Source organism: Rana temporaria, chromosome 4 (assembly GCF_905171775.1).
Source record: "Rana temporaria chromosome 4, aRanTem1.1, whole genome shotgun sequence".
In the NCBI taxonomy this organism is placed as follows: domain Eukaryota; kingdom Metazoa; phylum Chordata; class Amphibia; order Anura; family Ranidae; genus Rana; species Rana temporaria.
The window spans coordinates 207696887-207724276 of NC_053492.1; the positions used below are offsets into that span (position 1 = coordinate 207696887).

The window sequence follows — 27390 nt, forward strand, 5'->3', positions numbered from 1 at the left end:
CTTGAACAGAAAAAAAGGGCTACAGATAAGATATATAAACCTGATAAGTGTTTCTTGCTGTTCTCTGGTCTATTTTGCCACAAGTGAAACTTATTTTATTTGCCATTCAACTGCCCTTGTTGCACTTTATCAAGATCCTTTCTGTGCTATGCCACTATTCTACTGAGTTTTAATAATTATATTTACATTTTTAGTTATTAGAAAAAATGGCAACATTTATGCGAGGTGGCTTAAAACAAACCCTAACACAGCACCTTTTAGGTGTACAGAGTACCGGCATACAATCCCATTTCTTTTGCCAGAAGTCTGAAATCAAACTATAGAACATCCACTGTCACAGGAGGTTCATTTTGGACAAAATAATTCCTGTATGGCTAGACATTGCTGTAACAGATTTCCACCAACTGCACAAACCTTTGACATTGTAATGCATTAATAAAAAAATAAAAATAAATGTAAAAAAACAATTAAGGCTGCAAGAGGCAATGGTCTACTTATATTTCTGTTTAAAAAAGGTACTCAATATCTAAACCAGAAATCACCCCACCATATTACAAGCAAGAATAGACACAAAAATTAAACTGTTCTAGGTGCAACTGGATTCTTTATTCAAGATGAAAAAAAAAAAAAAAATAAACATTTCATTCAGTTACTTAAACAATGATTCTAACAAAACAGTTCATTAAACATACAGAATGAATGCTACAAATGCATGGACTTACTGACTGAACATGTCAGTCGAATTGATTTCACCTTGGTAAAGTCTCAGTCACTTACCATGCGTATCAACAACTAGCAATTTTGACAAGCATGAATAATGGTACTCTTTCTTCATTTCAATAAAAAGAACTTTTATCATCCTATATATACAAAAATATCATCTAAAGAAAAGGAGTCTCACATGCAGAAAAAAGAAACATTATGCTCTTACATAATGAGACAAAAACACAATAAAAATCCTTTCGACTGTTTTTGGTCTACAGCAGAGGTAGACATTCAGTGGCTCCCTGGTGTTTGTAGAACCATCACCTTCTGACATTTTTAATGCACATTGCAGGAAGAGCCATGGTGAAAATCTTCTTAGAATCATTTCAAAACGTATAAGCTTATTCAGTGAGGCAGCACAAACAACTAACCATTTCCAAATTTTAGTAACCTACAGCAACCATGTAAGTGAGACAAGATTTTCAATTGTTTACTACAGAGACTGAACTTATGCAAATTATTCTATCTGCCATACTGAAGGATCCTGTGCGTTCATACTTCATGTTGGTAACAACACCAATGATCTTATTGCTCCTGTATACACCGAGTAACAGATGCAGAACCAGCACATCTCTACACATTAATCACATAAACACAGGAGTTATAGTTGATCACTGACTTAAAGTGAAGCTGTGCCCAGACTATAGACTCTAAAGTATTTGTATGTTAACAAAATGTAAAAGAGCTTTAAAACAAGCTCTCAATGACCTCTCCAGCTGCTTCTAAAGCCGGCCATAGACGGTTTGAATCTCGGCCGCATCAGTAGGAATCGGCTGCGATTCAAACCACATATGGGCATAGAACGCATGGAGGTAAAAAAAAGTTCAGCATTTACAATCACTTTAAAGTTAAATAAATCATCCTGAAAGCTAAAAAAAACCCTCTAAAGCCTGATTTCAGTTTCTGATAGCATGTTTACATTAGAGGACTGTCAGGCTGCCAAAATTCTGCACCCCCATACACTTCATATTCCTGATATGTGCCTGATGTACCATGTTCTTGTATGAGAAAGTATCTTGTTCTTTGTATTGCTTCCTTTATGTTAAATCCCATTGTGTTCCTGCCAGCCCCCTTGCTTCCCTTTTCAAAACTGACCACACTAAGCAGGAGAGCACACAGTGGTAAGTACTCTAGCGATGCTGGGATGTCAGTGTGCACTCCAAAGATCAGACTTGCCCTGACATGCCTACACTGTAAAGCCATTTGCTGGGAAGCTTGGTGTGCTACCGTTTCCCCTCCCTTCAGCTCTTATGCAGCTGAGAACAATGGGTATTTATAATTTTTTAAATATTTATACAAAATGTTTTGCCTTTCATTTTTATTTTTAGCTGAATGTGTTGTTTTACAAGCTGATCTTTTACAACCCCTTTAAGACTTCAGTGCCATTGTTACAAACTTTAAAATGAATGTTGCATATAGCCACAGAGATGAATTGTGTCTGGTTTTAAAATGCTTGTAATGCATGTTTAAACTGCTTTTTTTTTTTAACATATGTAAGTATTTGCTGAATTCTTGTTTAACATATGTAAATACTTTAATGTGCATATTCTTGGCTCAGGTTTACTTTAAATGTCTTCTTCCTCTGGGGGGCATTAAGAAGTATAATGATTTTGACCACTAGATAGCAAATAATGGTAAGGCAGTTTAATAAAAACTGCAGAAGGAACTTCTGAGTTGTTTACGGCTACCAGATACATGCACGCATTTTTCTCACAAGTCATATTTGTTAGAACTGTAGCATCAGAATGATTGCAATAGACAACACATTTTCTAGCACAACTTTTTTTTAATATAAAATAGCCCAACTGAGCCTTATTGTTTCAAGACAACTGAAAGCAAAGGTTGTCAAAACCTGAATAACAGGGTCAGTTTAATACAGATATTATGCAAGTAGATATAATACAATAGTCTAATGTAAAGTACATGGTGTACTTTACAGGCTGGAAAAATTAGGTTCAGACAGCTTGAATTAAAATGCTACACAAAACACATACTTTAATTTCATTCTACAAAGGCTAGCTTTTAAAAACAACAATCTTTTCATAAAAGCAACAGAAACAGGTATAATTAACTTATCAATAAATTAAGCTGTGCATCACAAATACATTATCAAGGTGAAATACAGGCACTTGACAGGTTAATGTGCAAGGCAATTTTTACCCTTTACTGGTAACAGTATAAGGCAGTCTATGTTATAGCCAGTGTATACATTCACTAAGGAATTACTGTTTGTGGTGAAACCAACTATAGTCAGGTTTCGGACTGTCACGTAGGCACAAGTAATGCCACCTTAACATTTCTCAGGTGGGTTCTCAGAGAACTATTTTTGACTTCTAATTTAAAAATAAAGAACACGAGTGCAAATTTAGTGTAGGACTCCAATAAATATAAAAGTACATAGCTATTCAATACTTAAAGAGTATTTTGGTAAAAAAATTACAGCATAGAACTTCTGAAACCTGCTACCCTCGTTGAAGATATTGCATATTGTGACACTGCAAATGCTGTCATTCTAGCTCTTCCCAGGTGTCGGTCAGGTTACCTTTGCTCCGCCTTCTAATACTAACTAGTTTGCCAGCCGACTTAATGCTCCACCTAGACGTAGTCCCTGGACTAGTCAGATTTGTGTACTTGGATGAACCCGTTTCATCTTCCCAACCTGGCCAGGAGTGGTTATCTTCTAAAGGTTCTTCTGTGAATGTTGGGTCCTCTTCCACCATTATCTGGGGGGGCTCCCAGCCCTCAATCTCATCTGCTTTCTTTGGTTGAACATTCTGTTTCATTGCCAAACTGTCCCAGAACCCGGATTTTTTCTCTGTCTTTGCTTCCTCTTTTGTCTTCAAGGAAACTCTGTAAATTAGGATAAATGCTGGTTACAAAAGTTAGAGAGGCCATAACAATTTATAACCTAATTGTATTCCTATTGACAAGAGTAAACTTGTTTTTGCAGCGTAGGCAGCCTGGTGCAGAGAAACAATGGGAAACATTTGCCCCTTCGGAAAACCCTTGGACAGTTTACACTACACAACATGCATTTTAAGACCATTTACAGTCAGAAAGCTACATATAAATAAAGTGGTTGTAAACCTCCGACATGAAAAATAAACAAATCCTTCTATAATGTGTTCAACAAAATACTGACAAGTGGGTGATCCTTTTTCCAAATCAGTGATTCTGTTTATTTATGTTGGTGTTATATCTTTCATATGGGTGTTACAAGTTGCACTAATACATACAGCTGAATAAAACAAAAACGGTGTCAGTCTTCATTTCAGGCTGCAAAGCCACAAAATGTGATTTTATAAAGAGGGTGATTCGATTCTATACCTACTGTATTTTTCCAACTGTACTTTTATCTTCCAAAATGTTTAACCCTAAACAACTGATTGTTGGACTGTTAGTTTCCTAGGGCTTTTTATGAATGCACATGGAGAAAACCGCTCAGAAGGCTGTTTCGTACTCTGTCTATACCGAACCATGAACCAACAAAGCAAATCGAAGAATCCTTGTAAGTTATAAATGGGAAATGAATGAATGTACACTGAAGCAGGCCATACACAGTTGAAATTCAAACACATTTTCTTTTTAAAATCAGAAAGTTTTTTTTTTTTTTCATCCGATGGATGCCACCATTGATTTTCGAAGTTCGGCCGACAAAATATTCATTTTGCCGGGAATATTCTTTTCTATCCGGGAATATTCTTTTCATGCACATGCGCGTTTTTTTTCTATTACATTTCTCGCACGATTCTCCCATCATTGATCAGAAAATTGTTCGTTTTTCAAAAATTTTCTGATTTCTCAAATTTGTTTGCTGCACGAAAATCGGCTGTTGCTGCAGCCCACTAACGGTGCGAAATTTGTACGAAAATTCTTTGATGCGATTTTCGAAAGAAAATTCTTTCGAAATTCGAACTGTGTATGGCCGCCTTGAGCAAAGTTATTAAAAAACACAACACTTTCGGGTTTGCCCCTATTAATCATGAGCTGAACTTAAAGATCTATGACTTTTTCTATGTACACAAAAGGTCTATTTCTCCCAAATATTGTTCACAAATCTGTCTAAATCTGCACATTTTATTGATGGCATTTTGAATGCACAGAGATACCGTGATGAGATCCTGAGGCCCATTGTTGTGCCATTCATCCACAACCAGGGCTTTTTTCAGGGGGAACTTGGGGGAACTCAGTTCCACCATCTCTGGCTCAGACACTTTGGTGCCGGCTCACCACAATCACTTGTAAACACAGAAGTCTGGTTTCTGTGTTTACAAGTGACAACTCTGCACTGTAACCACCTGAACTCTCCATTCTGTATGTAATGCAATCCTGGTATTTAATGCCCCTTTAAGACCCTTTTACTGTTTGTGAAATCTGAACGGGGTCGTGGTTGAGTTCCTGCACCTTTTTCTGAGAAAAAAAAGCTCTGTCCACAACCATCACCTCATGTTGCAGCATGATAATGCACGGCCCCATGTTGCAAGGATCTGTACACAATTTCTGGAAGATGAAAACATCCCAGTTCTTGCATGACCAGCATACTCACCGGACATGTCACCCATTGAGCATATTTGGGATGCTCTGGATCGGTGTGTACGACAGCGTGTTCCAGTTGCTGCCAATATCCAGCAACTTCGCACAGCCATAGAAGAGGAACGTACCAACATTCCACAGGCCCCAATCAACAACCTGATCCACTCTATGCAAAGGAGATGTGCTGCACTGTGTGAGGCAAATGGTGGTCACACCAGATACTGACTGGTTTTCGGAGGTGAGGTTGAAAAAAGACAAGTCCATCAAGTCCAACCTATTTGTGTGACTATATTTCAGTATTACATTGTATATACCCCAGTATGTTGTGGTTGTTCAGGTGCTTATCTAATAGTTGGCAGGAGTACGGGGTACAATTCCTGCCATATCAGTGATACGCAGCATTGCAGCCACAGCATGTGTACACCCTAGCTATTGCCAATGCAATTGAAGGGGGTAGGGGTTTAGGGGAGATTCAACCTCAAGTGTGAACTAACCCTAATAGTGCATCCAATTACAATTTTCCATTTACCACTACACCAGTTACAATGTTGCAAGACCAAAATCTCTGTTCCTGAGTACCACAAGCAACAGTTTTCCTGACCACCACCACCACACCAGTCCCAGTGTCATAGGACCAGTGTATGACAGCAACTGTGTTCCTAATAACCACCACACCAGTGCAATGTTGCTTCTGCCTGCACTAACCCTGGCCTGTATATTGACCGAGATTCTGCCTGTTGTCTGGACCAATCCTTTGCTTGCTTGCTGACTATGTCTCTGCCTGCACCTGAACTAAACCATTTGCGGCACTCCTAGAACCACAGGAAATAGAGTGTTTGCCTTTCAAAATTGAGTAATTTTATGGGTGTTTCCACTGTCCTGGTGCTCCAGGGCCTCGAAAATTATGATGTGCAGGAAAATAGATGAGTAATTTATGCTTCTTGAAAGCCCAAAGGTGCCCCTTGGATTTTGGCTATGTTGTGCAGCTAGGCTGTGAATTTTTTTTACACGTGTGGTATCCCCATAAACGGGAGGCATAGCAGAATGCATTTTGTGTTGTAATTATAAGTATGACTATGCTGTGTATGACATAACTTGTTAAAATGACACCAACCCTAGTGATGCCACCGTGATTGGTCGCAGTGAGTTTCTAGACTTTGCCTTTTTTTATTGCTCTATTTAGTGAATAAAGCCAGCATGCATCTTCTACTGTTTGTTCTTACGCTTTAGACTTGGGAGATTTGGATCCTTTTAACAGCTGCTGTTCATCATCTTTGTTGAATATGGAAGTCACATCCTTCCAGCCTCGAAAACTGGCACCTTGAACCTGGAAAAAATGAAAAAAAGGACTATTTATATAATGTGGACTTGTACACAAAGGAGGATATGTGATTTGGTGCCACTCAAGCGTATGGGACAGAATTATTTCATTTACACTTTATGTGGGATACAGCTTATTTCCAGAATCAACACTCAGTCAAACAGTACGTGCTTTATTCTACAGCCTGGAAAATCATTCTCAAAAGTTGGAACCTTTATAGCATCTTGGAAAAAAAGAAGCATTTTGAACAGACAACAATAACAGCCTTGCTGAATAATAAACATTTTCTAAAGTGTGGTACAGTTGGTTGAGCAATGTAGACACTGTAGACTGAAACTATACCTCTTCTACAGACAGCAAAGGAATAAAGGTTCATTTGTTCTGCTCTCCTCTCACATGTACTTCCAGTTACACTGAGAAGATAAACCAATGGAGAGGAGGCACCTCTTTGAAGCGTAAATAAAGGACAGACAAAATTGTAGATCTGGGCAAAAAACAAACAAAAAATAAAATAAACTTAGTAAATCTCAGCTATTAAATCTTTGCTATACACATACATTTTTAAAAAAGCCTCTTCAAAAACACTAGACGTAAAAAAAAATAATAATCAAGAAAAAGGTCTGTTGAATAGAAATCAAGTTTCTAGTTTCGGGGGGGGGGGGCATGGCCAGCGTGGCATTTGAGCAGACGCTTTTACACAGAGCTCCTGCCTGCACATTACCCTGATTCGATCTGGTTTCCAGCATAGCGAGACTCATGGCTTTGCCCCAATCTTTATGGGGAACACCCGCTGCACCTCATGTTTATACAGCCGCAATGCAATGCTGACCCGGCAAACAAAAGAGACGGCCCGTGGCCCGATTCCTAATATGGTACCGCGCCGACCTCTGCACAGAAGGCACGTGGGGAGATAAATCCAAGGAGGGAGTGAGTAATAAGCTCAAGTACCCCAAAACACTGGACCAGAGATCCCCCAAAGATATGTGCTGAAAATGACAGAGCTAACCGGGAGAGCCTGTCTGACCTTGACGTTGATGCAGGGCAAAGTAATGACGACATGGGAGGACAGAGAGACAGAGCTGGGAGCGACAGCCATATTAGCTCAGACAGACCGCTACACTGCTGAGCTGGAAGAGACAGAGGAACCCGGAGAGGATGAGGGTGAACAGCCGACCCTAGCAGCTATCCTGAGGGCTGTTAACAAGTGCACAGTCTCTATTAACAATTTGCAAGCCCACTTGGAAGGTTTAAAAGAGAAGAAGGTCAGTCTGAGAAGACAGGACCTACAGAAAATAAGAACGAACGACAGCTGCTGAGAGCAGAATCCGTGACATGGAGGACAAACTTCCCAATATGCTCAGAGAATCTCAAGCCACACCAGTCTGGCTAAATCCACAGAAATGCGTGCCGAGGACTTTGAGAAGTGTCTGAAGCGCAATAATGTGAGGATAGTGGGGCTACCTGAGAAGGCCTTTACACATCTGTATGCGATGGAAAGGACTCACAGAGTCCCCACTAGGCCATTACATCGCCCGGGACCGCTTTTAGCGAGATTACTGAATTACAGGAACAGAGAAATTATCCTGAGGCTGGCCAGAGAACCAAGAAACGTTCAGTTTAATGGTACAAGAATTTCCTTTTACCCCGATTTCTCGGCCAAGCTACAGAGGAGCAAATCACGTTTTTCTGATGTTAAAAAACACCTGCAGAAACTGCAGGCCTCATATGCAATGCTGTATTCAAAACTCTGAATTACCTCTAGGGGACAAACCCATTTCTTTAAAAAAAAGCAGCCAAAGCATCAGCGTGTCTGGATGAAAATGCTCTCAGACAAGCTCAGAGGCCAATGGCGGAAGATTGAATGCCTTGCCATCAACACTTCAAGCATACAAAAGATGTTCGTCCTTCTATCCCCCTTGGCTAAGGGTACTGCTGGAAAGTACAAGGATTTACTTTTCAAAAAGCGAGTTCAGAAATGTGTTTATTCATGGAATTACTTCTATTGTTCACTACTCAAGTTCTTAATAATACGTTTTTTTTTTATAACAGCGTACCTGTAAAATCCTTTTGAGTACATCACAGGACACAGAGTCTAATAATTACCAAGTGGGTTATATTCCACCTTCAGGTGCTGGACACTGGTGTAATCTATTAGACAGGAAGTTTCCTCCCTATATAACCACTCCCATACTGGTAGCACCTCAGTTTTTGTAGCAAAGCAATAAGCGTTCCAATATCCCCAAACAAGAGGGGCGGGAGCTCTGTGAACATTCCAAACTCATGTATTTTATGCAAACATGTGGACTGGTAAAGAAGAAGAAGTTATCCTCTGCAGACATGCGTTTACACAATCATGCAATATAGCTGTTGTGTGTTAGCAATGTGCACCAGCAACTGTGCATCCAACAGTTAGCCTGAAGCCAGCACCAGGATGAGGACCCTGTGGAGGTTTTTCTAGCAACCTATACTCCTCGGCTTGTTTTTAGGAGGAGAAAAAAAAAAAACTGATTATGCCAGTACCGAATCAGCAGAAATAAACTGTTGCAGTAATGAATGGGGTGGGAAGGTACAAGCAACCTATGGGAATTTTTTTTTTTTTTTTAAACCCCAAGGAGGAGACACAGGCTTTGGCCGTCTAGGCTAAGGGTAAGTTATATGCAGTATTAATCTCTGAAAAGACTGCAGCTGCAACTCCATAACTTGTAAGGCTTCTGATACCTCTGCCTCATTAGACTGCACCTGTTCCCTGTCTGACGGTGAACTTTCATCCTCAGGTCTTTTAATCCTCGTTTGAGGATTTAGAGCAGGGAAAGGGGCACACCCCGGTTTCTGCTTCTTGTGAGGACGCTGCGAATATAGCAGTTAACCTCTTATAGACCAACAAATGCAATGCAAAAAAAATTCCAAACTGACATATGCACCTTAGACACTGGCAAAAAACCCGAGGTGCTCCCAGTATGGGAGGGGTTATATAGGGAGGAAACTTGAGTGTCCAGCACCTGAAGGTGGAATATAACCCACTTAGTAATTACTAGACTCTGTGTCCCGTGATGTATGATAAAGAAACCGCAGTTAGCGGTTACGCAGACAGTGGTTGGGACCTGTTGTCACGATTCATCAAAAGTTCTTATTGCCAACTCAGTACCTGGGCATACCGGTTATTCAGGACCCTTACACTACCTGGCCTTCACAGGCTATTCTCCTTTCCTGTTATGCTGCACTGCAGCAGTTTGGAGCACCGTTGTGCTCGTTGGGCTGGTTTTCTTGAAACCATTTCTCCAGAGCATTAGAATGTTATGAAAGGGGTAACAGCTGCGCTTGGTGTGTGGTCTCGGAGGTCATCACTGGACTACTGGTACACGTCTGTGGAACCAATACCCCTGCTGCAGAAGGTTCCAGGGGAACTGTACTCTTCCCATTACCCTGCAATGTACATAAGAGCTCCTTTAAGATGACAACAGTATCAGTAGTTTCCTGGATTATTAGGGGGCTAAATGACCCTCTAAGAGCCGGTTCACACAGGGGCAACACGACTTCCAGCACGACTTTGGGAGGCAACTTGGACACGACTTGAGTATGAATCATCAGGCAACTTCAAGTTGCCTCCAGGACAGTACAAGGCAACTTCAAGTTGCCTCCAGGACAGTACAAGGCAACTTTAAGTCGGCTCCAGGACAGGAGGCTTTCCAGTGGCCAATCAAACAACAATCAGCTCTGTGGGAGGGAGGGGTTCGCCTGAGAAATGTATGTTATCTTCCTGTATTGTTGCTTCAGTTAAGACAGTGATCAGACTTCTGAGGCAACTTCCATTGGAAATCAATGGGTACAAGTTGCCTAGAAGTCGGATTGAAGTAGTACAGGAAGCTTTCCTGAAGTCGGAGCGACTTCAGTAGTGTACATTAAGACGGCTCCATTCACTTCCATTGATTTTTTTCAACCACACGACTTGCACCATGGTGTCTTCTTTGCTTCGTAAATACTTACCTGCAATTTGTGCCTTGCAGGAGATTCATCTCACTGCTGATTCTATTACCTGTTTAAATATTCAATGGGTGGGGAGGGAATACCACTTCACTCATACTTCATACTCTAGGGGTGTGAGTGTACTGGTGCATAGCTCTTTAGACTGAGGAAATTGATTCTGTGATAGATGGTAAGGGGAGGTATATTTTACAATGTCGTTTATACTCCCTTAAATGTTTTCTTGCTTTTGTATACATACCACCTTCATACAACAATCAGACTCTTAGAGCTCTTCTGGAATACCAAATGAAATACTCCAAGATACCACTTGATGTCCTGGGTGATTTCAATTGTTATACAGACCCTGCTTTAGATAAACATCCCCCAGTCACAGCTGGACAGGGGACTAACCGGTTTGCGCTGAAAAAAAAGTAAAAAAGAGGAGGTGGGGTGGAAGGATCCGTGGGGGGCTAAACACCCAGGGATGAAGCAATTCTCCCGATTATGTTCAATTGCAGCAGAAAGGTATATTTCAGAGTTTACATATGCCCTTTAGTGGTGCAATTGGAGGTATGCCCATCTTCAGATCTGGCTAGGGCCCAGTGGAAGTTAAATGCTTTCTGGCTTGATCTCTTCCCCTCTCAGGAGAAAATTGTATCACAAATTCTAGAATTCTGGCATATCCATACCGATGTTGTGAATACCAATAACACCTGGGAGGCCTTTAAGGTTATGCTTCGAGAAACCTTTATTAGAGAGAGTCAAGCTATTAAGCCTAACACAGATGTTGAGAGGGAGGGCATTAAACAGATGGCAGATGACTTGGAGATGGCTTTCACTGCTGACCCAAAGATAGTAATATGGTTGTCGGCCCAGGAGGCCCTTTGCCGCGTCTCTGCTTCGGCGGCAGAGATAAAAGGGATTTCTTGACAGCCTGGCTTTCTAGGGAGGAGAGTTGAGCACACTGGTTGCCTTTTAGCAAAAACTGCTCATTCCCAACACGTGTCCTCCTCCATTGGGGTGTTATGAACACACAACCGGTGAGTGACTAACTCTCCAGGCCAGATTTGTCCATTTTAGTAGATTAATATTCTTTCCTGTAGGCATCCAAACAAAGTTATACAACAGATTCCCTGACCGAGTACCTTGCTACTGTGCAACTTCCCTGCATGTCTGCCTCCTCCAAGAGGAAATTGGATGCCCCTTTGACCTTGAAGGAATTGCAGAGGGCGACCAGCACGTTACCCCAACTCCAAAGCCCCAGGAGACTGACTTACCCATAGAGGTATATAAACATTATTCAGAGTGCATACTACCTAAACTGCTGAAGGTACTTAATGATGCTAGGGAGAGTGGTGTTCTTCCTCAACCTATGACTAGAGCAAATATCATATTGATATTGAAGCCCAATAAGGATCCCCTTGACTCAGGTTCTTATAGGCCCATTTCCCTTTTGCAAAATGTCGACAAGATTTTGGCGAAAGTCCTAGCTCTGCGCTTAAACAAAGTAATCTTTACTATTGTCCACTCTGATCAATCCAGATTTATGCCCCAAAAACCAACAGCCATAAAATTGTGTTGACTTTAATATTTTTTCTATGCTCAATAAATACTTGTTTGAGGGAGAAAAAAAAGCTTCTAGTTTCCTGTGGTGGGAACACTGCCATTGGTGCACTAAAATCCGAAGTAGTTATCAGGCCTGTCCGAGGTCTCCCTTGCTGGACTACAGAACACCTCTCCCAAAAGTTGTGGAAATGAGCACTTCTTTTGTAGACTAAATCAGGAGAGCAACTTGGGGTAACAACATTGCTCCTCAATAGACAAAAGCACAATGAGCAAGTGTCAGCCTAGGCCAAAAGCGTGTCACTGGGAGCAGAGCTGCCGTTAGAAATCATGAGGACCGATACTGCCTACCTGACAGGGCCCCACTCCACCCACCCCTGAAATATAAAATTATATATTTTTTCCAGAAATACAATAAAATCGAAATTACATGACATATCCAACGCTCCCTTCCCTCACGGTCCATACTCCAGCATCCCTTTGTGTGCCCGCAGAAGCTGCCAGTAGGAGAGTAGAGGAGGGAAGCTCGCAAGGCTGCAGGTAAAAGGGGCGCACAGGGGGGGCCTGGAAAGCCGGGAGATGGAGGCAGAAGAGGATCGGTGTCTGTCAGCAGCAAGGCAGTACAGGTGGCTCACCTGCTCAGCAGGTGACCGGGCGCCCCTTTTATTCATCAGGGGAAAATAAAGGAGCAAGCCTAAATAAAAGGTGGTTAATTCAGCCACCATATCTAACAACTGATATGTTTTTGGGTTTAGGTATATTATTAGGTAATGGGAAACAGACACTAAATGGAAATTAGTTTACTAGCCAATTAGTTGTTAGTACCAATAGAACCCATTGTTCTTCTTCGGGTTAGTAAATGTTGGCTATGTGAGTTAGCTTTCAGAATGGATGGCTTATCAACAAACCAACGTTTTTTTGTTTATACATGTCTTTACATACATTTGCATCAGACTTCTTGCATTTGTTCATAAGTTATTTTTGCAGGAAAGGGATAGTACCTGATATAAGTATGAATTTGCTAACCATGGGACAGTTCCGTGCATTAACATTAATTATTTTAGTTCACTGTGCATTAATACACCTTGGAGCTGCTGGTATGAATGAAGCCCAAATCAGTTCTCCTGTGTATTTCTATGTTCAATCTGTTGACAAGAACAAACTCAAATACTAGATATACTGATGATTAAAGTGATTCTAAAGTTACAAGGTTTTTTTTTTTACACTACCTTAACAACTTGACCTCCAGAAGATTTACCCCCCCCCTTCATGACCAGGCAATTTTTTTGCGATCTGACATTGCGTTACTTCGACTGACAACTGCATGGTCATGCAACACTGTACCCAAATAAAATTTATGTCTTTTTCCCCACAAATAAAGCATTCTTTTGGTATTTTATTTTTTGTGCTATAAACAAAAATAAGCGTATATTGATTTTTTTGCACAAAAGTTATAGCGTCTACAAACTATGGTTATATATATATATATATATATATATATATATATATATATATATATATACATACATATACACACACACACACACATTATATATATATATATATATATATATATATATATATATATATATTACACACACACATATATACACATACACACACACACATATACACACACACATATATATATATATATACATATATATATATATATATATATATACATATACACACACACACACACACACACAGGATTTTTATATACAAGAGCCATGGGCCATGACCACACACAGACCATGTGCCCTCATAGCAAGTGGCAGGCTATAGGGGCAGATGGAGAAAAAGGAGGAGTGGACAGTACCGGAGGGAAACCCCAGAAGGGGGAGCTGTGCAATAGCAGGACACATGGCAGGCAAATATAAATCTCTTTATTTTAGGTATAAAAAAAAAAAGGAGCCTTTACAAACACTTTAACATTTCATATAGTTCCTGATCATTTGTTTGAGCATGGGATCAAAACCCACTTAGCACTTAGACCCTGTATTGTCTTATCTTTGGTAAAGAGGACTTGTCGCCATAGTAAACGTTGGAGCTGAACATATGCAGTTAAAGTTGACATTTGCTGAAGCTTCTTGTTTGGCATCAATCTATTCTTTGTTTTTTTAGTAATGCTGCAGCTCCGAGCCGCATCTCACTTTTACAACCCACAGAACGCAATTCATTCATTCAATATGCTCAATTCATGGCTTTACAGCATTTACTGTAACCAAAATAATTCTCATTAATGATTGTCATCTCTATTTCAGTTTTGTATTTAGCGGTTTACCTAGAGTTGTACCTCATTTACAGTTGCATACCACCTTCTCCCTTCCACAGGTCTGCTGGGTAATGAAAAACATTTTGCATGACATTTTGTATAGCACAAAGAAGCATTTGTTTTCCTCCTATCTGCTGTCTGAGACTTCAGTAGGCTTACTGTAAAAGAACAAACTACATAATTTGATTAAACAGATGAAAATGAATATCTTATAAGCAGTGGCAGTTCGTCCATAGAGGGCGCTGGAGTGCCGCCCCCTCTGGCTCTCACCACCACTGAGTCCAATAACAGATTCATGCATTGCATGAATCTATGTTATTATCGCCGCTGCCGCTGTTCTATTCAGATGGTCGGCGCTCATGTCCGGCCATCTGAATAACAGCAGCTGGTTGGCTGTAGGGAAGTGCCTATAAGTGCCAACGGCTCTAATAGGCTTTTCCGAGTACAGTCCTTGGGTCCCAGAAGCTTATACAAGGAACGCACTAGGGATGCGCTCCTTGTATAAGACTGACAGGCGTCTCAGCCAATCAGGTTCACCCATTCTGGTAACCTGATTGGCTGAAGCGTCATCGAGGGCGGGAGAAGACATCGAGGGACGGTGGAAGCAGGATGGCTGACCCCAAAAAGGTAAGTGCCGGGCTGAAATGGGGAGGGGGCATTTTACAGGGCACAGTGGCAGGCTGGCAGCATTTAACAGGGCACAGTGGCGAGTACAATTGATGGGCACAGTGGCGAGTACAATTGATGGGCACAGTGGTGACAACAATTGATGGGCACAGTGGTGACAACAATTGATGGGCACAGTGGTAACGTTTGATGGCATGGCACAGTGGTGACAATTGATGGGCACAGTGGTGACAATTGATGGGCACAGTGGCTGCGTGTAATGGTATGGCACAGTGGTGACAGTTGATTGGCACAGTGGCTGCAATTGATGGCATGGCACAGTGGCTGCAATTGATGGGCACAGTAGCTGCAATTGATGGGCACAGTAGCTGTGTATGATGGGCACAGTGGCTGCCTTTGATGGGCACAGTGGCTGCCTTTGATGGGCACAGTGGCTGCCTTTGATGGGCACAGTGGCTGCCTTTGATGGGCACAGTGGCTGCCTTTGATGGGCACAGTGGCTGCCTTTGATGGGCACAGTGAGGCTGCAATTGTTTGTTTTTTTGTTTGTTTGTTTGCGCCCCCCCAAAAATCTGGAACACCAGCCGCCACTGCTTAGAAGGGTACAAGGATGCTCCCATAAAGATTTTGTACCAGGGGCCTTAGGCTTTTATATACAGCACTGCACATCTTATTCTGTAGTTGCCTCTAGCTATGCCCACCACAAAGGCATTTTTAGCACAGGTTCTAGGATGTAAAGCAAGCTGCAATACTCTGTATGAAACGCAATGACCCTTCCAATAAACAGTAACTAAATACATAAGGTCAGGTTACAGTCAGCAGCACAGTGATATGAAAGCAAATCTATAACACTACTACAGTAAGTTTCTGCACCTCTTACAGAATACGTCTGAATTCTAAAGGTTAACCTTTTGTCGGTTGTGGCTTGGCCGACATAGCCGAGCTGCTCCCTTTGCTATATGTGCACTCAGGATGCTTCCTTCCTTTACTTCCTGCAAGCAGCAGAAAATTGACAATACTTGAACTATACAGAATAAACCTCTCCTGAGCTCATTCATGCTGTGAAGACGCTTGTCTCTACATCTTCTGCCAAGTGTCTGATTATTGCATGCTGTGAAAAACAGCACCCACAATGGCCTGGAAGGAAGAAAGGACAAGAAGGGATGAAAACCTCCAGATCTCTTTCCAGGAATTCACTGACAGGCATAACGTTTTGATGTGTATTATGGGGCCGCATATGACAGATCATTAAAGCATAACTTCAGGCAAAAAAAAAAAAACAATCTTTTTTAGCCGTGTTATAAATTACACAATCTTTACACGTACTTTGAAATGGTGCTAGCAAAGCTTCCCGATGTGTATCTATATTATCTTATGACAAACCCCCGCAAGCAGAAATCAGATTGAAATGGAAAGATTAGGCAACATGAACCGATCATGTATTATTTTATTGCATTGCCTAGTTCCAATAGTAACTTACAGAGAGATAAGAGCCTTGTAACAATGGACAGGTAGGTGACAAAGCAGTGTCAGCAGCAACATGTAGTGAAGTCATTCTGGTTATAAAAAGTAACAACCGTTTGTATATCACAGGTGTGGCTGAGCAGAATCTCAACTATACAGTCAGTTCACCTATATCAGGGGTCTCCAAACTTTAGAAACAAGGGGCCAATTTACTGCCATTCAAACTTTAGAGGGGTCGGACTGTGGCCAGTGGGAGTTAATAATGCCATAGACTCGGTGGTCAGTGGGAGTAAAAAAATGACATCATTGGTGTCAGTGGGAGGAATAGTGAGCCATCATTAGTGTCAGTGGGTTAATTCATTCCCCATCTATGGTGACAGTAAGAGGAACACTTCCCTGTCTTTTTTGTGCGTCAGTGGAAGGAATAGTGCCTTGTTTCAGTGGAATAAATGGTACCCCAAGGGCTAGATAAAGGCAAGCAAAGGGCCACATCTGGCCCTCGGGTCGCAGTTTGGAGACCACTGACCTATATAAATAACATCTGTCTGGTTAGAGTTCAGCTTTAAATACTTCTTGTATAAAATGACAATATGTTAAAGCTATGCAAATCTGCTAAAAACATTTGTAACAACTCATAAAAGTGTCAATGCCAACATACTTCTCCCGTCAATGTATTTGGGAAGTCAGCTCACCTTGTATTGCATTTATTGGCAGCACTTAATCAAATTAAATAGATACATTTTTCAATGCTTACATTTTTGACCATCAAAAAAACCCAACCTTGAACACAGATTCTTTGTTTTGTATAGAGTAAGGAAGTGAATGTTACTGCCATTACCAGAAAAGGAGGATTCATGTACACTAGCAGCTTCTAAACTTGAGTTTAGGAGCCTTTGGCTTTTTTTTGCTAATGCTCTTTAATTCAACTTCGTAAACACCTGTGTCCATGTACACATGGGCTTTTAGCAGAGTTTAGGAGCTTCCACGGTCAGGGGAGCTTCAACCTCCCTCTCCTGAACACAGGATAGGGACGCTTTGACAGCCAGACACAGGAAATTGGGGCAAAATCTGATCCGCTAATAACAGCCGTGTTCGGATCCATTCCCCATCCCCCTGCTGGATAAAATGGCAGTAAGGTATAAATGGTCAGGTGGTCTCTTTACATCCGACCACCCATAGAGGAGAGCGAGCCGTGTCTGTCTGCTCTGAATAAGTAGAGTGGACATGGATCAGCCATTCACCTCCTAAGCAGGGATCAGCGGACCTGAGCATGCCCTGTGTGAAAGGGTCCCAATTTGAATTGCTCTTCTGAAACTGTTTTTTTTATTCCAGTGTGAGGGGACCGGTCGGGTTGCCATGAAAGCCTGCCTGTTCCAGGACGTTCTCTTGGGTCCTGTTTGCAGGAATTGGCGAGAGGTAATTTCTGCTCATCTGCAGGGAACAGGGACACCGCACTACAGAAACCGTTATTTGAACACTGTATATATAGATCCAGAGCTAATCTCAGTAAAGGTAACCAATCTAAATTTGAAGTGCCATGTTGTGCTTTATTTACTATTAAAATATGCCTCTGCTCTTGGGGACATTCTCAGGTTTGGAATTCCCTGAAAGCATCTTAAAGTGGAGGTTCACCCTAAAAACACATTTTTTACATTAAAAAGTACAATAGTAAGTACATCTCATTTGGGCAGTTTTTTTTTTGCTCTGTACTTATCTTTATATCCGGATTTTGTCCAGGGCTTTCGCGTTCTGACGACTCCGGGACTGGGCGTTCCTATCCCAGCCTCAGGGTTCCGATGACTGCGGGACTGGGCGTTCCTATCCTTCCGTTCGATGATTGACGGCTTGTGAAACAGGTGACCTGTCACACAACGCGCGTCACCAGATTTCGGGAAATACCCGAGCTAAGAGTCGGCACTATACGGCACCTAAGCCCGCCGTGTAGAGCTGACTGCGCAGACGCTGTATAGTGCCAACTCGCAGCTCGGCTCTTTCCAGACGTGTGGTGACACGCGTTGTGCAACAGGTCACCTGTTTTACAAGACGTCAATCATCGTACGGAAGGATAGGAACGCCCAGTCAAGCATTCATCGGAACCCGGAAGCCCTGGACAACATCAGGATATAAAAAGGTATGTACCAAGAAAAAAAAAAAAAAACTGCCGAAATCCATCTGCTAGATGCAATTTAAAAAAAAAATTTTTTGGGTGAACCCCTGCTTTAAATATAGTATATTGCTCCTAAATCTCAGATATTGATCTCTAGTTAATTACTTGAATATACATTGTTACTGTCTGAATCGCTGATCGCCGCCATTAGTAGTAAATTGTTATAAAAATGCAATAAAACTATCCCCTATTTTGTAAACGCTATAATTTTTGCGCAAACCAAATCGATAAACGCTTGCGATTTTTTTTACCAAACAAAATTTTTTTTTTTTTTTAGATATTTTGGGGGATATTTATTATGGCAAAAAGAGAGAGAGAGAGAGAGAGAGAGAGAGAGAGAGAGAGAGAGAGAGAGAGAGAGAGAGAGAGAGAGAGAGAGAGAGAGAGAGAGAGAGAGAGAGAGAGAGAGAGAGAGAGAGAGAGAGAGAGAGAGATATATATATATATATATATATATATATATATATATATATATACCATTTTGGGTTCTGACTGGATAGAGAATAGCCAACAGTCACCGTGCCAGCCAAGCAGGATATCACTCAGAAGGTAGAATCATCTGTTCAGATGTCACTAAATGCATGAGTGCTTGCATACAGTCTGCCTTTCTGCGGCAGGGGTGTAAAACCCAAGCCAGTAAACTGTAGGCTTCTGTTGTCAATCCTTGTGGGAAACTTAGATCCAGCTTGCCGTTACACTGGAAGGTAATCAGATCTACAAAGACAACAGCAATAAGTCTAATATCATGTATTCTCCATCACACACACCAAAGACTGCAGCCAAGATGCAAAGTGTCACGTCAATGCAATGTAGGTGCACTCAGTAAATCAATGCTTATATTGCTATATCAGGTATGTTTTATTACATTTAAAATTCAGATGTTTAACAGTGGTAAAGCAGCATACTTTTCTTTCCAAGGCAAACAAATCTTTCATACAACATATGATGTGAAAAAGTCTTAGTTTAGAAGTTTAAAACTTGGCTTTCCAACACCATATATAGTTTACATAGGTAAAACATCAAAGCCACATTGTTATAATTACACATTTTTCGTACTTTGAAAAACAACTGGTATTTAAACGAAGGATCATTCCCTGAGAAGCTAATTCATAGCAAAAGTTCCGATCATAAAGGACGGCCCTGGGCAGCAAAATTTACAAGCGAACTAGAATACATACAACAAAATGACACACCTTGACATATCGCACACTAGTATCCTTTATGTTGCACTTTAAAGTGGAGCTCCAGGCAGATATTAAAAATTTAATTTATGCAGGTATGCGTTCATTAAAAATGAATCGCCTTTTAAAATGCAAATACTGTACATACTTCTCTTTTACTTGTATCAGCCTTCTGTATTCCCTTGTACAGCCAAGCTCACACTTGTATATATAGAGGGGCAGCAAAGGGAGCCTGTCAGGTGTGCTTTAGTGCTCATAAGCTTACATGGACCCAAAGGGCCTGGTATGGATTGTGGTGGGGACCTCTTTTTCTCATTTTGTTACTGCCTGCAATTGTTTTGTTCACATTCAGCTGTCATCGGGGAATCCCGCTGACAACTGATGACTCATCTGCTGTTAAGGACGCGGCAGCTAACTTGCTCCTTAACCTCCCTGGCGGTATGATTCTTTCAGATTTTAGGTGCTGAAAGCGGTACCATTATTTTGCATGGAAATTTGGTGTTTTATATTGTAAGGCTGTAATTCCTAGGAATAACTCACTTTAATCTGTCCAAACAACAGTCTAGTAGACATCCCGGGTATGATGACGTTTGAAACACAAAATCATAAAGTATAATAAATAACTATAAATAATAACAAATAATAATAAAAAATTATTACTTTCAGTGTTTGAAGACGATCTTCCCCACAAATCACTATCACACAATTCTGCAAGTGATTCCAATTTATTATCGCTGTTTTCTAGCTGCTCTAAAACCACTTTTGAGATACAGGGACACTTTTTGGTTGCTATGGACAAATCCCCAGTTTCCAGGCAGAAAGAACAGTCTTTATTATATAAAAGTGCATGCAGGTCACTGGGCAGACCACTAGGGACAAAGGGGATGTGTATTTATTTTATACAGTACTGTAATCTGTAAGATTACTGTATGTGTACTGTGTTTTTATTTTTTTTAATTTGGCGCCGATCTCCGCCCACGTGTGTCGTAACGTCGCAGAGAACGGAGCTCTGCGGTACACGGGCACTGTGTGAATCGAGCGAGGAGACAGCTCGATCACACAGCGGGGAGACATCGCAGGATGCAGGGGACAAGGTAAGTAATCTCCGCCTGGATACTGCGATGCAAACCCGAGTCTGGCTCAGGGATACCGCTTATGGTACTGGATTTCCACCCCGAGCCAGACTCGGGAATACTGCCAAAGTGGTTAAAGCGGAGCTCCACCCATTTTTGTGTTTATTAAAAGTCATCAGCTACAAAAAGTGTGACTGCTGACTTTTAAGAAACACACACTTACCTGTCTGACAATCCATCCACCCAAACCCTTGCTCACCTCTCTGCAGCGCCAACATCACTACTGTGGGCACCCGGCTGTGACAGATTGCGGCTTCACAGCCGGTTATGCACTGTGCATGCGCATCCTGAGTGGCCCGGGCACTCTTATGGGACTTGTGACGTGTCCCAGAAAATTGCTGGGAGGAAGGGGAGGAGGAGGACACACCTAGGCAGCCTGGAGCGGAAGCGGGATCTGGGTACCTGTCAAAACTAGGTACCTGCCCCCCCCCCCCCCCAAAAATTACATGCCAAATGTGGCATGTCAGAGGGTCAGGACTCAAAGCAGACGTTCCACCTTTGGGTGGAACTCCGCTTTAACAACCAGCTATTCAATGGTTATTAAAGACACACGCTGCCTCCAAAACTTTTCGGCCAAAACGCCACTGCTCCAGAATACGCTGGTAGTGGGTTTTTTCTTCCACAATACACTTACACTGCTAGAAGCCTATGTGTGCATTAACACATAGGATAACATGCTGGGGAGTTTAGAAGCAGTTAAAAAAAATGTCAGACGCCCCTGACAGTAGCGTCAAAAACATCCAGTGTGCATGAGGCCCATTATTTAAAACAAAAAAAAGTGTATAAAGTCAGGGCGTGGTGACTGGGCTCATAATGCCATTTTTTGTTGACGCTCCAAATGTTTTTCTTCTACTTCCTTGAGGATAATGAATTACAGTTATTTGCACACAAAACTGAGGCCACAATTTGCCCACACTATATAGTAGTTGGAATGCAATGTAATTTCTAGCCTTTTCTTCTTGGCCATGAGGGGGGGTAATCAGATGCATTTCTGTTAACGCACGCACACAGACACATTTCTTTGCCCAACAAGAAAAAAAAAAAAAAAACAGTACTTATTATAGACACCAACACCCAAAGTGTTTACATTGGCTTCAACATTAATGGCTACTTAAAATTTGGAAGCGCTGCAAAATCCAAATACAATACACACAACTTCATCCAAACAGGCAGGGTAACTATGGATACAGACGATAACTATGTTGATTGGGCACTTCCAAAATGTGCTCAATGAAAATATTCTACGAGATACTCATCTAATGTAGATATTTACTGCTATAGATGACATTTCGTTTGCTAAAGCACTGTGTATTCTAACAACTTTCATTTGCAGCAACTTCCTATCTACATGCATGTACTCCAGCATGGCATTTCTCAAAGCAGGCTTCATGATGTTGACAACAATGGGCCATGCCTGTATAATGTGTGGGAGACATTTGCTTGCACTCAGAGAGCTGGCCACAGATGGGTCAGTTTAGACTTGCCCCGCTGGCTGAATACACGGATCAGCGTTGGCACATATAGATAGCTATAGCCAGCAGCACTGATTGAGGGGCATTTATTCAACAGGCTAGTTGTACAGAAGGACCCAGGTTATTCAATTTTTTAAAGTCCAGAGCAGACACTTATTGGACACACCCTGCCCAAAAAATGATTCATCACTTTCTTCAATTAAATATGTACATTTCCTGCAATAATTTAAAGTCTTGGCTCAGTTAAAGGAGAAGGCTCACAGAAGCTTTATAGTGCTAAAGTTCACAGATCCGCCAATGAGGGAGACAGGATCGGGGTGATGATACACTATCCTTGTAAGTTTAACTCTTATGTCTCCCTGACAAAGTTTGTTGTGTCATCTTTCCTGCCTTTCTTTTCTCCCTCCCTAATCTGTGTTACTTTTGTACAGTCTGTTGCTTTCTTCCCCCTTCAGCTTCAATAAATTTAAAAGCAGTGAGCTGATCGGCCTCTAGTGGCTCCGATTTTAGGCACAGTGCCGAAAAAAAAAAGAACAACTGAGCATGTGCAGAGCAGGGTGAGAGTGTATTACTGGATTTTAAACAGTAAAGGCACTTATTTTTGAAGTTGTACATAGATATACCTGCAAACGGGGTCAGCTTGAAGTGACCTAGCAGGACTTGATTTTCTGACTCATATTGACCTTTATCAAGATATTTTTTAAGTAGTTTATATAAGCACACATCCAAAAATATACAGTATATTTATTTATAAAACCATGCTCTCCAATTCATGACCTCATACTTCTCACATTTCTTTAATATCAAATGAGACTGGATGATTTATTATTATTTTAATTCCATAATTCAGTCTATTTTATTGCATAATTGATTCCTTATATGTGTCCTAATGGTATGCGACAAAGGTAGAAAGACTTACAATGCAGCCACATGAAATTATGTGATATTAACTGTCCTGCTACATATGCAAGTAAGAAAATGTAATACGGATTTACTCACATAGTGGTTTTCCATAACCTATTAAAAAATATTTAATAAAATAAAAATACTTCTGCAGGGTCAAACATTTTCATTCTAGTTTACTAGAGAAGATCATTGTCATGCCATGTCAGACTACTGCTGGGGTGCCAACATGGCATGCAAGGAGGTACAGGAGCCAGAGGTAGGTAGCTGGGTGACAACTAAGAGGGGTAGAGGAAAGAGTGCTAGGGAGGCCAACCCTAAGTTGGTATACCCCAACAAATATGCCAAATTGCATGATGCTGGGGGTATACAATATCTTACAAAAGTGAGTAAACCCTCACATTTTTGTAAATATTTTTTTATTATATCTTTCCATGTGACAACACTGAAGAAATTACACTTTTCATACAAAGTAGAGAGTGTGTACAGCTCGTAGAACAGTGTAAATTTGCTGTCCCCTCAAAATAACTGAACAAACAGCCATTTAATGTCTAAACCGCTGGCAACAAAAGTGAATACAGCCCCAAGTGAAAATGTCAATATTTTGTGTTGTCCCATAGGGTTTAGGTCTGGAGACATGTTTGGCCAGTCCATTACCTTTATCCTCAGCTTCTTTAGCAAGGTAGTGGTCTTGGAGGTGTGTTTGGGGTCAGTATGTTGGAATACTGCGGCCCAGTCTGCGAAGGGAGAGGGATCATGCTCTGCTTCAGTATGTCACAGTACATGTTGGCATTCATGTTTCCCTCAATGAACTGTAGCTCCCCAGTTCCGGCAGCAATCATGCAGGCCCAGACCATGACACTCCCACCACCACGCTCGACTGTAGGCAACACACACTTGTCTTTGTACTCTTCACCTGGTTGCCGCCACACACGCATGACACCATTTGAACCAAATAAGTTTATCTTGGTCTCAGACCACAAAACATGGTTCCAGTAAACCATGTCCTTAGTCCGCTTGTCTTCAGCAAACTGTTTGCATGTTTTCCTGTGCATCATCTTTAGAAGATGCTTCCTTCTGGGACGACAGCTATGCAGACCAATTTGATGCAGTGTGCTACGTATGATCTGAGCGCTGACAGGCTGACCCCCACCCCTTCAACCTCTGTAGCAATGCTAGCAGCACTCAAATGCATTTCCCAAAGACAACCTCTGGATAACACCTTGAGCATGTGTACTTAACTTCTTTGGTCGACCATGGCGAGACCTGTTCTGAGTGGAACCTGTCCTGTTAAACCACTGTATGGTCTTGGTCAACGTGCTGCAGCTCAGTTTCAGGGTCTTGGTAATCTTCTTATAGCTTAGGCCAGTGATGAAAACCTTGGCACTCAAGATGTTTTGGAACTTAATTTCCCATGATGCTCAGCTACACTGCAGAGTGCATGAGCATCATTGGAAATATAGTTCCAAAACATCAGGGGTGCCAAGGTTCGCCACCACTGGCCTAGGCCATCTTTATGTAGAGCAATGATTTTTTTTTTTCAGATCCTGAGAGTTCTTAGCAATGTTAAACTTCCAGTGACCAATATTAGAGACAGAGCGATAACACCAAATTTAACACACCTGCTCCCATTCACACCTGAGACCTTGTAACACCAATGAGTCACATGACACCGGGGAGGGTAAATGGCTAATTGGGCCCAATTTGGAAATTTTTACTTATGGGGTACCAACTTTTGTTGCCAGCAGTTTAGACATTAAATGGCTATGTTCAGTTAAATTGAGGGGACAGCAGTGTTGTAGCATGAAAAGATAGGGGACTCAATTATTAGGAGGACAGAGCGGGCAATCTGCCATAAAGACAGTGGTCGTTGAACAGTGCGTTTACTGGGCGCTCAGGTTTATCACATCGTGGAGCGAGAGGACAGATTATTGGGTGGGGCTGGGGAAGACCCAGATGTCATTGTACAGGTTGGCACCAAATGACAAAGTGAGAGTAAGGTGGAGAGTTCTAAAAAATATTTTAGGGATTTAGGGTCTAGACTGAGGAAAAGGACTTCCAGATCGGTTTTCTCTGAATTACGACCTATGAGCCACACTAGAGAGGCAGCAGGAGCTTAGGAAACTGAATAAGTGGCTGAGAAATTGGTGTGGGAAAGAGGGGTTTGGGTTCCTGGAGAACTGGGCTGACTTCTCAGTCAGTTACTAGCTCTTTAGTAAGGACGGGCTGTACCTTAATGGGGGTTCTACAGCTCTATTAATTAGAAATATGGCCACAAAGTTGGGAGTGGGTTTAGAGGTAGCGCTAACCAGCAGTGCGCATAGGACTGAGGAGATTAGTGGAGATACTAGTGATATCATATCCATAACATCTAATCCCAGGGTTATTGCGTTACCAAATCAAAAACGGAGCCTAAGAAATCATATGGAAAAAAGCATGCACCAATACTAAACTCAGGGGAATGTTCACAAAATGCCAGGAGCCTAGTCAATAAAATGCAGGAACCAGAGCTGCCATTACACGAGGAGGATGTTGACTTCATGGGAGTAGCAGTAACTTGGTTTGACAGCTTGTATGACTGGCTAGCAAACATCCAGGGGTATTCCTCGTTTCGGAGGGACGAGGACGGTAGGAGAGGGGGAGGGGTATGTATGTCTATATATCAGGAATGATTTATGGGTAGAAGAGTGGAATGACATCAGTGATGGTGCTAGAGGGGAGGTGGAGTCAGTGTGGAACTGTAAAAGGTGGAAGTGAGTGGGAAATTACTAGTGGGGGGTAGGTTACAGGCCTTCCGAACTGAATGAAGAGGTGGAGTTGGAACCCCCTTCAGCCAGACAGGGAAATGTTGTCATAATGGGGGGGGGGGGGCCCTTCAACTATCCCGACATTGACTGGGCAGAAGGGACAGCCCACTCATTAAAGGCCCGCCAATTATTAAATGTTCTACAGGACAACATCAAGTCCCAATTGGTGGATTCCCAGACTAGAAGTAACGCATTGCTAAATATATTAATTACAAATGATACAGATCTGATTACAGATGTGCAAGTATGGGACAACTTGGGAACTAGGGACAACAGAATTATTATATTCCGCTTAAATCATAGGAAAGGGAGGCACGAGGGGAGTACAAGAACACTAAAATTTCAAAAGAGCCAACTTTTCTAAACTGCCCTCAATGTGGGACCAAATCCTTGATACATCGAACACGGGAGGAAAAAATTGAAAAAATGCTTTAGGAATATATTAACCACTTCAGCCCGGACCATTTTGCTGGTCAATGACCGTGCCACTTTTTGCGATTCAGCACTACGTCGGTTTAACTGACAATTGCGTGGTCGTGTGACGTGTTTTCCAAACAAAATTGGCATCCCCCCCCCCCCCCCCCACAAATAGAGCTTTCTTTGGGTGGTATTTGATCACCTCTGCATTTTTTTTTTGCGCTATAAACAAAAATAAAGCGACAATTTTGAAAAAAAAATAATATTTAAAAATATATATATAAAAAAAATATTTTTTCCTCAGTTTACGTATTCTACTTTTTTTTTTTTATGAAAAATAACGCAATAAGCGTTTGATTGGTTTGCGCAAAAGTTATAGCGTCTACAAAATAGGGGATAGATTTATGGCATTTTTATTTAAAAAAAATAAAAAATAACTAGTAATGGCAGCGATCTGCGATTGTTATCGGTACTGCGACCTTATGGCGGACACATAGGACACTTTTGACACATTTTTGGGACCATTGGCATTTTTATAGCGATCAGTGCTATAAAAATGCATTGATTACTGTAAAAATGTCACTGGTAGTGAAGGGGCTAACACTAGGGGGCGAGGAAGGGGTTAAAATGTTCCCTCATTGTGTTCTAACTGAAGGGGGGTGGGACAGACTAGGGGAAATGACAGATCGCTGTTCATACTTTGTATGAACATGCGATCAATCATTTCTCCCCCTGAAAGGACCGGGAGCTCGCTCTGTAACGAACGATCGCGGGTGCCCAGCGGCGATTGCGCCCG

The 27390-nt window shown here is 41.6% G+C and overlaps 1 protein-coding gene across 4 annotated transcripts in view; it reads right to left on the minus strand.

The window, feature by feature from the left end:
• Window positions 1-2240: 2240 nt before the first annotated feature.
• Window positions 2241-27390, minus strand: part of LOC120936956 (testis development related protein) — a 192741-nt gene continuing 167591 nt past the window's right edge. For all 4 annotated transcript variants that reach the window (XM_040349798.1, XM_040349797.1, XM_040349799.1 and 1 more), the window contains 2 exons: window positions 6522-6625; window positions 2241-3615 (listed from right to left, as the gene is read on the minus strand). In XM_040349798.1, coding sequence (XP_040205732.1) covers window positions 3273-3615; window positions 6522-6625 — 447 coding nt within the window. In that variant the 3' untranslated portion in view covers window positions 2241-3272. The remainder of the gene's footprint in view (window positions 3616-6521; window positions 6626-27390) is intronic.